This window comes from Chiloscyllium plagiosum, chromosome 7, assembly GCF_004010195.1.
Source record: "Chiloscyllium plagiosum isolate BGI_BamShark_2017 chromosome 7, ASM401019v2, whole genome shotgun sequence".
In the NCBI taxonomy this organism is placed as follows: domain Eukaryota; kingdom Metazoa; phylum Chordata; class Chondrichthyes; order Orectolobiformes; family Hemiscylliidae; genus Chiloscyllium; species Chiloscyllium plagiosum.
Window position 1 is genome coordinate 18,353,693 of NC_057716.1, and position 14,887 is coordinate 18,368,579.

Here is a 14,887-nt window from a genome sequence, read left to right on the forward strand (position 1 = left end):
GTGTGGCCTTACAGTAAGTCTGCAGTAGTGAGTAGACGGGGTTCTTTCTTTATTATATTTTTTATTGAGATTTGTCTCTTGATTAAACTTAAAATATAAGCCATAACTATTAATTTAACCTGGAGCAGTGTCTTGTAGAGGAATAAGACTGTTCTATTTTCTGGGTCTGCAGATTGTGAAGGAGCAAAGCTGGCCTTTAGTAGAGTGATATGCTCTTCTTATCGGATGTGACAGTTTAGGGAGCGTTTACGGGTTGCCGAGGATCATATCTGCAATAAATACCGTTGGTTCTGAATCCTATCAGATCGAATGGATCGGTTGGAGAGACAGTTAGAGGCAATGAGGAATTTACAAGAGCAAGCGGATGTGATGGATGGCAGTTATAAGAAGGGGGAAAAGTCGCAGATACAATCACATAGATGATTTAACTCCAGGAAAGGTAAGAGAGGTAGGCAGTTGGTGCAGGAGTCTTCTGTGGCTATTCCCATTTCAAATAAGTATGCGGTTTTGGAAAAGGTAGGGGGTGACAGAGTCTCAGGGAAACGTGGTACGAACAGCCAAGTTTCTGGTACTGAGACTGGCTCTAATGCAACGAGGGGTACATCGGGTTCCAAGAGATCAATTGTGTTAGGGGACTCTCTAGTCCGAGCTAGAAACAGACGTTTCTGTGGCCAGCAGCAAAACTTCAGAATAATGTGTTGCTTCCTTGGTGCCAGGATCAAGGATGACTCAGAGAGGATGCAGTATGTTCTAAAGGGGGAGAGGGGCCAGCAGGAGGTCAATGTACACATTGGAACCAACGACATAGGAAGGGAAAAGGTTGAGATTCTGAAGGGAGATTACAGAGTTAGGCAGGAATTTGAAAAGGAGGTGGTAGAGAATAATAATATCTGAATTACTCCCGATGCTACGAGCTAGTGAGGGCAGGAATAGGAGAATTGAGCAGATGAATGCATGGCTGAGGAGCTGGTGTATGGGAGAAGGATTCACATTTGAGGATGATTGGAATCTCTTTTGGGGTAGAAGTGACCTGTACAACAAGGACGGATTGCACCTAAATTGGAAGGGGACTAATATACTGGCAGGGAGATTTGCTACAGCTGAACGGGAGGATTAAAACTAGTAAGATTGGGGGGAGGCACCCAGGGAGATAGTGAAAAAAGAGATCCATTTGAGAACAGAAGCGAGTCAAGCAGTCAGGGCAGGCAGGGACAAAGCAGAGAACAAGGTAGGACTGATAAATTAAACTGCATTTATTTCAAGAGGCCTAAGAGGGAAGGCAGATGAACTGAGGGCATGGTTAGGAACATGGGACTGGGACATCATAGCAATCACAGAAACATGGCTCAGGGATGGACAGGATAGCAGCTTAACATTCCAGGATACACATGCTACAGGAAGGACAGAAAGGGAGGCAAGAGAGGAGGGGGGGCATTTTTGATAAGGGATAGCATTACAATTTTACTGAGGGAGGATATTCCCGACAAAACATCCAGGGAGGTTATTTGGGTGGAACTGAGAAATGAGAAAGGGATGATCACCTTATTGGGATTGTATTATAGACCCTCTAATAGTCAGAGGGAAATTGAGAAACAAATTTGTAAGGAGATCTCAGTTATCTGTAAGAATAATAGGGTGGTTACGGTAGGGGATTATAACTTTGCAAACATAGACTGGGACTGCCATAGTGTTAAAGGTTTAGGTGGAGAGGAATTTAATTGTGCACAAGAACATTTAAGTGTGCACAAGGACTGATTAGGGATAGTCAACACGGCTTTGTGCGTGGGAAATCATGTCTCACAAACTTGATTGAGTTTTTTTTGAAGAAGTAACACAGAGGATTGATGAGGGCAGAGCGGTAGATGTGATCTATATGAACTTCAGTAAGGCGTTCGACAAGGTTCCCCATTGGGGACTGGCGAGCAAGGTTAGATCTCACGGAATACAGGGAGAACTAGCCATTTGGATACAGAACTGGCTCAAAGGTAGAAGACAGTGGGTGGTGGTGGAGGCCTGTGACCAGTGGAGTGATATAAGGATCGGTGCTGGGTCCACTTCTTTTCATCATTGATATAAATGATTTGGATGTGAACATAACAGGTATAGTTAGTAAGTTTGCAGATGACACCAAAATTGGAGGTGTAGTGGACAACAAAGAAGGTTACCTCAGATTACAACGGGATATTGATCAGATGGGCCAATGGGCTGAGAAGTGGCAGATGGAGTTTAATTTAGATAAATGTGAGGTGCTGCATTTTGGGAAAGCAAATCTTAGCAGGACTTATACACTTAATGGTAAGGTCCTAGGGAGTATTGCTGAACAAACAGACCTTGGAGTGCAGGTTCATAGCTCCTTGAAAGTGGAGTTGCAGGTAGATAGAATAGTGAAGGCGGCATTTGGTTTGCTTTCCTTTACTGATCAAAGTATTGAGTACAGGAGTTGGGAGGTCATGTTGCGGCTGTACAGGACATTGGTTATGCCACTGTTGGAATATTGCGTGTGATTCTGGTCTCCTTCCTATTGGAAAGATGTTGTGAAACTTGAAAGGATTCAGACAAGATTTACAAGAATGTTGTCAGGGTTGGAAGATTTGAGCTATGGGGAGAGGCTGAACAGGCTGGGGCTGCTTTCCCTGGAGCATCGGAGGCTGAGGGGTGACCTTATTGCGGTTTACAAAATCATGAGGGGCATGGATAGGATAAATAGACAAAGTCTTTTCCCTGGGGTGGGGGAGTCCAGAACTAGAGGGCAAAGGTTTAGGGTTAGAGGGGAAAGATATAAAAGAGACCTAAGGGGCAGCTTTTTCATGCAGAGGGTGATAAGTGTATGGAATGAGCTGCCAGATGAAGTGGTGTAGGCTAGTACAATTGCAACATTTAAAAGGCATTTTAATGGGTATATGAACAGGAAGGGTTTGGAGGGATAAGGTGATGGCAGGTGGGACTAGATTGGGTTGGGATATCTGATCAGCAGGGACGGTTTGGACCAAAAGGTCTGTTTCTGTGCTATATGTCTCTATGACTCTATGGCTGTAAATGCATAGATCCCTCAAAGCTGCCACCCAAGTGGATAGGATTATTAAGAAAGCATATGGTGTTTTGGATTTCTTTAAAAGGAGATCAAATTTAAGAGCCTCGAGGTTTTGCTGCAGACCTACAAGTCCCTGGTGAGACCACACCTGGAATATTGTGTCCAGTTCAGGTGGTTCTATAATCGGAAATATACAGAGGCTTTGGAGAGGGTGCAAAGAAGGTTTACCGGGATGCTGCCTGGACGGGAAGGCTTGTCTTACGAAGAGAGGTTGACTAAGTTCGGACTCCAGAGAGAAGAGAGGTGACCTGTTCAAGAGATACAAGGTAATGAGAGGCATAGATACAGTCAATAGCCAGAGACTTTTCCTCAGGGCAGGATTGACTGGCACGTGTGGTCATAGTTTTAAAGGTGTTAGGAGGAAGATATCGAGGAGACTTCAGGAGGTAGGTTCTTTACACAGAGAGTTGTGAATGCATGGAATGGTGGTGGTGGAAACGGAGTCATTAGGGACATGTAAGCGACTACTTGACATGCAAATGGACAGCAGTGCGTACGTAAGGAATAATCCTCAGCACAATATAATGGGCAGGAGGGCCTGTTCTGTGCTGTACTTTTCTACGTTCTATGTTCTAAACCTATTTGATAGTTATTTCTTTAAAGCAGTTTGCAAATTTAAATGTACTCCATCATAGTGAGGTCATTTTAGCAAAGACTTATTAGATTTACAATAATAGAATGGTTAAAACAACTTCACAACTTTACTGTCTAAAACTTCCAGGCTAAACACGTTAAATACGGCATTCAGTTCTGGGAATAACAGCATGACTTGCAAGCTCATTAACACAACCAATAATTGTCAGAAATGCTTCAGCGGAAATGATTTTTATAATAGTCATTCATGATATGTGGGTGTTGCTGGGAAAGACAGCATTCATTGCCCATCCCTAATGAGTTGGCATAATTGGAACTTAATTCCTTTGCAGAATGCCAAATACCACATTAAGTTGTTTTGTACTTTTCTGCACACATTCTTTTAACATCTGCAAAACATCTGCTAAAAATGTAATTGTATGTTGTACTGTAAACATATTAACATATTCCAATAACTAAAACAAAGTCATGCAACTTATAATTACCTTTCTCTCAGTTTTTTCCTGTTCTTTGGCTCTTTCCCTTTCCACTTCCTGATCTCTACTATGGTCTTTCAAATGCTCACGGTCCTTGTCTCGCTGTCGTTTTTCTCTCACTTTTTCTCTATTTCTTTCCCTTTCTTTGCTTCGTTCTTTGTCCTTTTCTCCATCTCCTCTAATCTTGTCTTTTTCCATTTTTTCTCCTTCTCGATTCTTGTCCTTTTCTACCTTTTCTCCATCCCCTCGATTCTTTTGGATTTCCTGATCTCTCTCTTTTGTTCTTGCTCGATCCTTTTCCTGATCCTTTACTTTTTCTCGTCTATCACCATCTTTGTGTCGGTCCCTTTCTTTGTCCATTGGTTTCCCTTGTTCCTTTTCTTTTCGATCTCCACCGATGTGCTTAATTGCATTCTCATCCCTTTCCTTCAAACAAAGATTGGAAAAAAAAGTTCATAAATGCAAAGGTGGTTGAAATATAATACATAGAAACCCAAAGATTAAAAGATTGTGGTTGTTTAGAAACTGCAGTTGTCCACAGGCTATTTTTTACTCAATTTGCAACTAACTTAATCAATACATAAAACTGTTTTAATGAAATCTTTAAATTTTCAACCAGAATGCAATACTCTACTTCAACGAGGAAAAGTTCCAGAACAAATCTCAAAGCAGGACACTTGGTCAATACCAAATATTACTGGTTTACTAAAATCCACACTCACAAAAACAGAGTTCACAATAAGTACCAAATTACTTGCTGAGAAGTTATACAGCCACCTTAGTAATTTCCTGTTTTTATCAACTATTCTTTCTCATTTCAGTCCACAGTTTTTGAACAGAAAAATAAAAATGGTCCTGACAAGAATTCATTAAATTTCACCACAGCTATTTAAAACTATTTAAAGTCGTAGATGACAAGGGGTTTGCTACCTTGGTAGTTACAGGCAAAATTCTGCTTTCTTTCTATGCAGTGAGAAAAAGAAACATGCAACACCTATAAGATGACACAACTGGAGGTAATGCAGGAAGAAAACAACATGAACATTACATCATCACATGGAACGTCCAGAAACAACAAAATAAAAGCTTTATGCAAATGGTACTGTTGAGAATCTGTTAATAAAGTTAATTTCTTATTTGCAAAATGCACAATAGGGTAATTAAAGACAGAAAATGCTGGAGAAACTCAACAGACCTATAAAGAGAGAAAGAGAATTAACATTTCAAGCACAATGTGACTCTTCTTCAGAATGAGAGCTTTCAATTTCTGAATAAGAGCCATATCAGACTCAAAAAATTTACTGTTTCTCTATGATGCTGTTAGACTTGCTGAGTTTCTCCAGCATTTTCAGTGTTTCTTCCAGATGTCCATAATCACGGTATTTTGCTTTTATACAACTTGCAGCATTGCAAACTGCAAAACATCAAATAGACAGTAGAATGATTTCAGTAGGTTAACAACTAGACAACAGATGTAACCCAACACAGAAACATGTGAAACAGTACATTTTGGAAAAGCACGATGAACTGAACTAGATCTTAAATGGCACAATATTTACAAGAATAGAGGTAAAAAGTTATTTGACCCAACCACCAGTCCCCAGTTCAGATAAATGGGGTGAGTTAGTGGCAAGAAGGGTATACAGTAGTAAATACGTTGGCCAAGTCCAAAAATTATAGATGATATGAAGGAGGCCACATGTAACAAACACAGAAAAAATTGAAAGAGAAAAAGAAAGGAAGGTGGAAGATTGAGGTTTGATGGTGAAAACCTTTTCTAAAAATGTATTATTTCATGGGATGTGAACGGTGCTGACAACAGTCTCTAATTTTCCTTGAACAGAGTGGTTTGCTGAGCCATTTCAGAGAGCTATTAAGAGTCAAAACAGATTACTCTGTGTCTGAAGTCATATCTAGGCTAGTGGACTTCCCTCCCAAGTGGACATTGTTAAAATACAGTTACTTTCTAGTGTATAACAATGTCCACACTGCCAGTGAAAGCTTTATTTCCATTAATCACATTCCATAAAACTCAAAACCCATAATTACCTGTTCTCCCCATTTATGCAACAAAATCATACTAAATTAATCCTTAATTAATATATCTATCACTTGTTACCCATTCCAAAATGTCTCAGGCATTCTTTCAGGCCATATTAGACAACAACAGATATCTTTAAAAAATACAATTTAAAAAAACAAAATTATAACATACTATTTTCCTTTTTTCTTTGCATTTTGAAGCTCCAAGCATCCTTTACCAACAGTATACCTGTATCCAATAGTTTCTTTGAACTTGTGTCTTTCTTTGTAAAACAATCAAGTAGCTGACTGCTAAAATCAACCCATTTCAAGTTGAAAATTAAAGAAGTAATTAGAATTCTGCAAACTATTTCAAGCATTTAAATACAGGAAGGATATTAAGGGTATTGCTGGGTAATGGTAGTGCCTCTACCTTTAGCCTTGAAGGCCTGGGTTCAAGTCCTACCTGTTCCAGAAGTGTGCATCTGACAAGTTGATTCAAAATATCTATTGAAAGGATATCAAAAACGATGAAAAGTTTGCAGCAGAAACTCATTTGAACTGCACATGGTCAGGAAGGAGAGGTCACATTTGCAGTGTTATGCAGCCAAAGTAATTATACAATTTGAGTAATCTGACGGTAGCATAGAAATTTGGGGAAGAGGTAATTTTTTGGTTCATGGTTTGTAAGATGTTTTTTCCAGGAGGAAATGAAGCCCAGGATCAGGGGTCCAGCACAAAAGAAAGAGTGAACTACAGGAAAACTGCAAGTTCATTGAATAAAAACTGAAATAACTGCAGATGCTGTAAATCAGAAACAAAAACAGAGATTGTTGGAAAAGCTCAGCAGTTTTCGCAGCATCTGTGAAGAGAAATCAAAGTTAACATTTTGGGTCTGGTGACTCTTCCTTGAAACTGATGGTAGCTAGGAAAATGTTGTTTTTTATGCAGAAAGTAAGATGCAGAAAGGGGTACAGAGTAAACAATAGGAATTCATGGAATGTCTAAGAGATGGTTTTTTGGAGCAGCTTGTGGTACAGCCCATAGGAACACTTGGAGGTGCATTGTAAAATAGGGCTGAGTCAGCACAGCTTCATCAAGCAGTGGTCATGTCTGAAAAATCTGTCAGAATTCTTTGTGTAACTTACTCATTATGTCCTCAAAGTAGAGTCAGTGAATGTGATCCATTTGGATTTCCAGAAAGCCTTTAAAAGGTGCTATACAGGAAGCTCCTAAGTGAGAGCCCAAGGTATTAGGAACAAGGTACTGGCACAGATCGAGGATTTCCTGACTGACAGAAAACAGAATGGGGATAAGGGGCTCCTTTTCAGGATGGCAGCCAGTGAGTGGTGGAGTTCCGCAAGGGTTAATGTTGATACCACACCCATTCACATTATACATTAATAATCTAGACAAAGGAACTGAGGATACTATTGCTACGTTTGCAGGTGACAAAAGATAGGTGGAGGTCAGACAGTGATGAAAAAGCCGGAAGGCTACAGAAGGACTTGGATAGGCTATGAGGATGTGCAAAGAAGTGGCAAATGGAATATAAGGTGGAATAAGTGTGACGTTATGCACTTTGGTAGGAAGAACACAGCGGTAGACTACTTTCTAAATGGAGAAAGGCTTTGGAAATCTGAAGCACAAATGGTGTTAGGAAACCTAGTTCATGATTCAGGATTCTCTTAAGGTTAACATGCAGTTTCAGTTGGCAGTTCGGAAGGTAAAATGCAATGAATTTCAAGAGAGCTGGAATCCATGAGCAATGGATCCAGGAATGTACTGCTGAGGCTGTATAAGGCTCTGGTAAAACTGCATTTGGAATATTGTGAGCAGTTTTAGGCCCCGTAAGAAAGGATGTGCTTACTTTGGAAGGGATCTAGAGTAGATTCACAAGAATGATCCCAGAAATGAAGGACTTGTCATAAGAAGAGATGTTGAGGACTCAGGCTCTGTACTCAATGGAGTTTAGAAAGATGAGGGGGGATTTTGTTGAAACGTGCAGAATACTGAGAGGTCTAGATAGGGTGGACTTGGAGATGATGTTTCCACAAGGAGACAAGCCCTGAGGGCACAGCCTCATAGAGAAGAAACAAGACTTTAGAACTGAGATGAGGAGAAATTCCTTCAGCATGAGGGTGGTGAATCTGTGGAATGTATTGCTGCAGTGGGTTGTGGAGGCTCAGTTTCTTCTGGGGAGAAGGCAGGAGAATGGTGTTGAGAAACACATCAGCAATGATTGAATGACAGAGCAGACTCAATAGACTAATAGGCCTAAATCTGCTCCTATATTCTATGGTCTTAATACAAAGGAAGAAACTGCTAATAATGAAGAATCTTTCCACTGATTACAGGATTGACAATATAGGATCAAGAATGGAATTAAGAATGTAAGACAAAGTTTTAAAAAACATTTTATCTCTGGAGTTTGTGGCTTTGAGATAGAAATTTTACATTGGAAAGGAAACTACGCAAGTATTTTGGCAATGATGCAATGCAAATAGGGAATAGGCACAGAAATAGCATTAAAGTGGATAGCTTCAGTGGACGAGAAGAGGTGAAAATGGGCGTGGTGGCCCAAATCATCTCCGGTGCACTAACCATGATTTTCAGTTTATATGCACTCTCAGTGTGGAAATCCCTTATTTTTACAAGATTCCTGACAGAAACATGAAGATGGGAAAAACTCCAATCCGTTACTTATATTCTTCTTTGTAAACCATTCTCCATATCCTCCAAGATATAATAAAATCCTTCATCTATCAAGCAGCATTGAAGACGTGATGAACGCTGAGTTGAGCGAAAAAACAAGTAATATGGTTGATTGGCAATATCCAGTGCGAGATTAAATAAAATTCATTATTTACAGAGAGCTATGAAGCAGGAGGCAAAAGCAAATTTAGGATATAAAAGTCAGTTTAAACATCAAGATGTTTTAAAAAAAGACAGAACTAGTAACACTTTGAACAATTCAGATAATGTGCATAAACAGACCCGCATTAAAAGGCATGGATTTTTGCTCTGTTTGAGGCCCATTGAAATCAAACTATCCCAAATCAATTTCACTTTTGGCTCAAATAAATAAGCTACACAAATAATCTCTTCTATAAAGTAGATATTAGGTGGAAGCAAAAATTTAATTAATGCTGTATACTGTCTATGGGTTATTGTGAAAAACTGCACATTCAACAGGTTACCTCTTGTTCTTTGTCCTTCTGCCTCTTTCGCTCATCATCTTTTTTTTCTCTGTTTTCTTTGCCCTGTGATTTGGAACTGGATAGTGCTTTTGATTTAAGATCTACCTTTTCACCAGCAAGGACCTTCCTCACAGATTCATCACTGGAAAACTGGAGATCAGAAAATTAAATGCATCAATATTTCTCTTAATTCTGCTTCACTATGCAAAACTAACTGCACAGATTAGATTAGATTACTTACAGTGTGGAAACAGGCCCTTCGGCCCAACAAGTCCACACCGACCCTCCGAAGGGCAACCCACCCAGACCCATTCCCCTACGTTTACCCCTTCACCTAATACTATGGGCAATTCACCTAACCTGCACATTTTTGCACTGTGGGAGGAAACTGGAGTACCCGGAGGAAACCCACGCAGACACGGGGAGAATGTGCAAACTCCACACAGACAGTTGCCTGAGGCGGGAATTGAACCCGGGGTCTCTGGCGCTTGTGAGGCAGCAGTGCTAAATACTGTGCCACTGTGCCGCCCGCTAACGGCCAGTGATTTACTGTGAACAATATACTAAAAATTTACAAGCTTGGAGAGGAAACATTTCTTGATGGCAACGTGTTTACATTCCATTGGAAATGCATGTCCAATGTATTTTGCCAATGTGTTTTCTCTCCCCACCAAGGCAGTGGTACAGGCAAGGCCAAAGGTGTTGAACATAACTGGCATCTTGCTAAAGTATTATTTCACTACAAATTCCAAAAACAAATTGGAGCAGTTACATCAAATGTAACACTATTAATTCTTTAAGAAACCACCAAGATGTAGTAAGCAAATTGAGAACTAAATACGAATGCAGGAAATAATCAGCAGATCTAGCAACATCCATGGTTAGAAAAACCAACTTAATCACTTGGTCCACCATGTCCCATTTTTTTCACACAATCTTCCTCTTTTTGCCTCATTATTTGTGTTATCAATCTCGTTAGCACCTATCTCATAGAATCATAGGGCAAGAGAAGTACAAGTGTTCACTGCTGCCAGGACTTTGCAATGTTCACACCACAGGCACCAAATTTAAACGCCAACTCCAAAGTAATTCAGAATCTGCAAGTCAGGAACTGCAATTCACAGCTCAGTCCTCATAGAATTGCCTGAGAAAGGCTAGAGACCACATTTCATCCAAATGGATCTTGAGGTAATAGAAAGAAAGGCAGAGTGATTCCGTGCAGACTGGCAAAGGAGGTCATATTACTGCATGCATTACGTCCGCTTCACCTGCTCTCATGCACCTGACCTTTCCAGACTGAATCACAGAAATGTTACAATGTGGAAGGAGACCAGATGGCCCATTTTGCCTGCTCCGGCTCAAGAAATGAGCATCATTATCGCGCACCAATCTCTTGCTCTTTGCTTATAATCTTGCACACTATTTTTATTCAAATAATCATCCAATGCCCTCTTGAATGCCTCAATCAAATCTACCTCCACCATACTACCAGGCAGTGCATCCCATGCCCTATCTGCTTAGTGAAAAACATTCTCCTCACTTCACTTTAGTTTCTTTTCCAATCACTTTAAATCTATGCCCTCTTGTTTTTGCTCCTTTTAAGGGAACAGCTTCTCCTTACCAAATTCTATCTAGCATGCTTTATGAGTTTGAAAATCTCCTCTTGGCCACCTTCTCATCAAGAAGAGCACTCCCAATTTCAAACTATCCTAATGGATGAAGATCCTCATCTCTGCAACCATTCTTGTAAATCACTTTTGCACATTCTCCAACATGTTCACATTCTTTCTATAATATACACAATATTCCAGCTGAGATCTAACAAGTGTCTTTTACAAGTTCACATCACCACCTTGCTTTTGTACTCTCAATCCTTATTAATAAAGCTGAGGACACTATACGCTTTACTTCATGCTATCTCTACCTGTCCTGCCACCTTCAATGATCTGGGCACAATTACAGCTCCATCTGCTCTTGCCACCCCCTTGGAATTGTACCCCCATTTTATATTGTCTTTCAATATTCTTCCTCACAAAATGCGTCATTTCACACTTCTCTGCACTGGAACTGCTCTGCGACTAATCTTGATTTTATCTTTCTGGAGTTCTACACTGTTCTCCTCACAGACACAGATAACCCTTCCCATCTTGCTGAGTACCTAAAATATGAGTGCATACCTATCCAATTTTTGGTTCTTTCACATACTCAGTTTGTTTCCTCCCAAAGATAATTTACCTTATTAAGGCAACATTTTGCAATAGTTTGCAAGAGTTCATTTGTTTTCTCAGGTTCATGACCAGCCACTACACGGGCAGGTTTCACAGACAAAGAATCACCAGAAACCATCATCACGACATCAATAGCCTTCTGCAGGAATGCAATTTTTGCATCCTTATCCTGACAAGAAAATAAAGGAAAATAAGTTAGCTAGCAATCCGAAATGATGATTTCTAATTTATATTATCTGTACCCTGCACATTAAAATAACTACTTTGCATTTATGTAGTGCCTTTTACAGCATGTAAAATTTCACACTAACAATTTTCACACAGCAACTAAAATAAATAAATCATTTTTTGATGGCATTAGTGAGAGATAAATGAAAGCTAGGATGCAAAGAAAACACACTTCTTTTCATATTGTGCTTTTCTTTTAGTGAGTCTTCTCAAACAAAGTGATTAAGCTCAATTTAATGTTTTGTGTAAAAGTATTCCTCCTATTAAGCATACTTCTTCATTACTGGACTGAAATATCAGCCTAAATTGTATGCTCAAATCTTTGTGCACAATCTATTCAAAGTCATGGTATCACTAAGTCAAGATTGCATTTAGATTAAATTAGTAACTGTCTGGAAGCAAAAAATTCTCGAATATATGGAATTTTTAATTCAAAGCTTAACTTAAGGACCAAAACCAAACCTAAAGTCCAGGTTTAAATAGAAAAAAGGAATCAAAATTGTACAACTTAAAGAGGGAACAAAAGAAGAAGAAACATTTTAAAATAAGTGTAATTTCAAGATCAATAATGTTAAAGAACAGAAGAGTGTACGAGTTAGGATATCAGAAGCTCTGAAGGAACAAAGGAGGAAAGATCAAAGGAACAATAACCACAAAGTGCAAGACAAAAGAACTGAAATTATGGGCTGTATTTTAGCCTTGGACATAGTATTAGCCATTACAATAACATAACAAAAATAGGAGGTACGCCCAGTGTTAGAGAAGGTTCTAGCTCTTTCAGTTCCCACAAAGTCAGAAGTGACACAACACCAAGTTATAGTCCAACATGTTTGTTTGAGATCGCAAGCTTTCAGAGCGCCTTCGCTTCATCAGGTGAAGCGTCAACTTCACCTGTTGAAGGAACAGCGCCCCAAAAGCTTGCGATTTCAAAAAACACTTGTTGGACTATAACTTGGCATAGTGTGACTCCTGATCTTGTCCATCCCAACCCAACACCAGCACCTCCACATCATCAGTTCCCACAGGCAAAGGAGGTTTGAGCCACTTTGGGAAACTGCTAGAAACAACAATGGAAATTAATTTTCCATTTTTGGAGTTAAATGTCCAAAGTAAATATTGTTTCCATTAAACTTTTCCAATACTGTCAGATGCTACTATAAATTAAAAATAACAACTATCTCACCATAAGTAAACAGATATACGGAGGAACCTCAATTATCCAAATAGTGGATTATCTTGAGGTCCTGATAGAAACATTACATCAAAGACGTAATTCCAACACTGATCGTGTCTTTTGTTTACAAAGATTAAAAACAAACCTGGCTTACTGAAATGCTGCCGAGAACAGTCCTGGACATCGATGGGAGTCCGGACACCATCTCCAAATGACTGACCTCCCGCCCTCTCTCTTTCCCTCCACCCTTTCCCTAGACTTCTACACAGACGTGTACCCTAAACCCCCCTTCCCCAGATAATCTCTCCAACATTGTCCCGTACAGGGCAAAGTTGGAGTAAAGGGGTGTGTATGTGTGTAATATATATACACGTGTGTGTGTGCGTTTGTGTGCGCGTGCACACGCGCGCTATTTGGAGACTCACCCCCAAAAGGCGGCAGCATCATCTGCAGTAGACTTGTTGCAGGTGGTCAGTCTGGCTGCCCCGGAGAGGGGGCGGAGGCGGATGGGAGGCGGGCGTGGACGGGTGGGCAGTGTTGTACAGGGTTGGGGGGATATGGGCGGGTGGGAGCTATGTTGGACAGGGGGTTGGGAGGGCGGGTGAGGGGCAATGCTGGATGGGTTTGAGGGCAGATGGGGGCTGTGGGCTCATGCTCAGTGTACGGCTGCCTTGTCTCCTCAACAGGAAGCGGACCTAACAGAAAACTCCAAGCCCCAGAAAAAAGGCATTGAATCAATTAACTGAATAGTGCCCACCTATCTCATTTGGATAATCGAGGTTCCTTTGCACTTAAATGTAATAAAGTTGACCCCGTAACCAGTTGTTAGAACAGATGCAACCAATTTGTTTATTTAGTTATATTCTCGCTACATCTTGTTTGAAATCATTACACTGTTCCTATGTAATGAGATACCTAGTCTGGAATGATTAGCTCAGTTGACTAAACAGATGGTGTGCATTTCAAAATAATACCAAGAAGGTCGTGTTTAGTTCCCACTTTAGCCAAGGAATAATTTGAGGCCCACTGCCTCACTTTGTCCCATATTAAAATCACAATGCAAGCTTTAGTTAAATGACTTTCAAATCATAAATCATTTTTCCATGGAGAAAATGATCCTAGCTAATCTGATTATAACCAAAAATATACATTTCCATCTACTCTCAAAAACATTCATCCCCTTTCTTAACAAGAATCCATCCACCTTTGCCTTTAAAAATGTTCAAAGGCTCTGCTTCCACATTTTTAGAGAGTTTCCAAGAGTCACGACACTCTGAAAAAAGGACTTCACCTCATCTTCATCTTAAATGGTCCACCAATGATCAAACCCTTAGTTTTAGGTGAGAAACATCCTCTCCACATTTATCTTGTCATGACTCAGGAGGATCTTGTAAATTTCAATTAAGTCATGTCTTATTCTTCTAAATCACCAGATACAACATTCTCTGTCTCACCTTCCCTCACAGGACAACCTCTGCATTCCTGGTATTAGTCTGGCAAAATTTTTGTAAGCTGCTATTTATTCCAAAACAGGTTAGTTTCTTAAGACATGTGCTGGATTCTGTGGGACAGAGTATCGTTTGTTCATCACAGAACTGTTACAAATATATTCAGAATATCAGAACTAACCAACCTCCTCCTCCCTCTCACATTAAAAACTCATTTACGTATGGACAAGTAAACATACATTTGGATTCACATTCTCCTAACTGCATGCTACTTGTAGATAGATGTGTGTAGGCCATACAGCCCTTTGAGCGTCTTCCAAGATTCAAAATGCATCATCCGCCGTCACTTCCGCCACCTCCAAACAGACCCCAGCACCAAGGATATATTTCCCTCCCCTCCCCTATCAGCTTTCCGTAGAGACCACT

At 40.1% G+C, this 14,887-nt stretch overlaps 1 protein-coding gene across 5 annotated transcripts in view; it reads right to left on the reverse strand.

Moving 5' to 3' along the window:
* The window catches only part of traf3ip1 (TNF receptor-associated factor 3 interacting protein 1), a 168,280-nt gene that overhangs the window by 112,754 nt on the left and 40,639 nt on the right, over positions 1-14,887 (reverse strand). For 4 of the 5 annotated variants that reach the window (XM_043693118.1, XM_043693120.1, XM_043693119.1 and 1 more), the window contains exons 3-5: positions 11,619-11,780; positions 9,384-9,533; positions 4,171-4,587 (exon numbers count right to left, since the gene is read on the reverse strand). In XM_043693118.1, coding sequence (XP_043549053.1) covers positions 4,171-4,587; positions 9,384-9,533; positions 11,619-11,780 — 729 coding nt within the window. The remainder of the gene's footprint in view (positions 1-4,170; positions 4,588-9,383; positions 9,534-11,618; positions 11,781-14,887) is intronic. The other variant, XM_043693122.1, reaches the window with a different exon arrangement.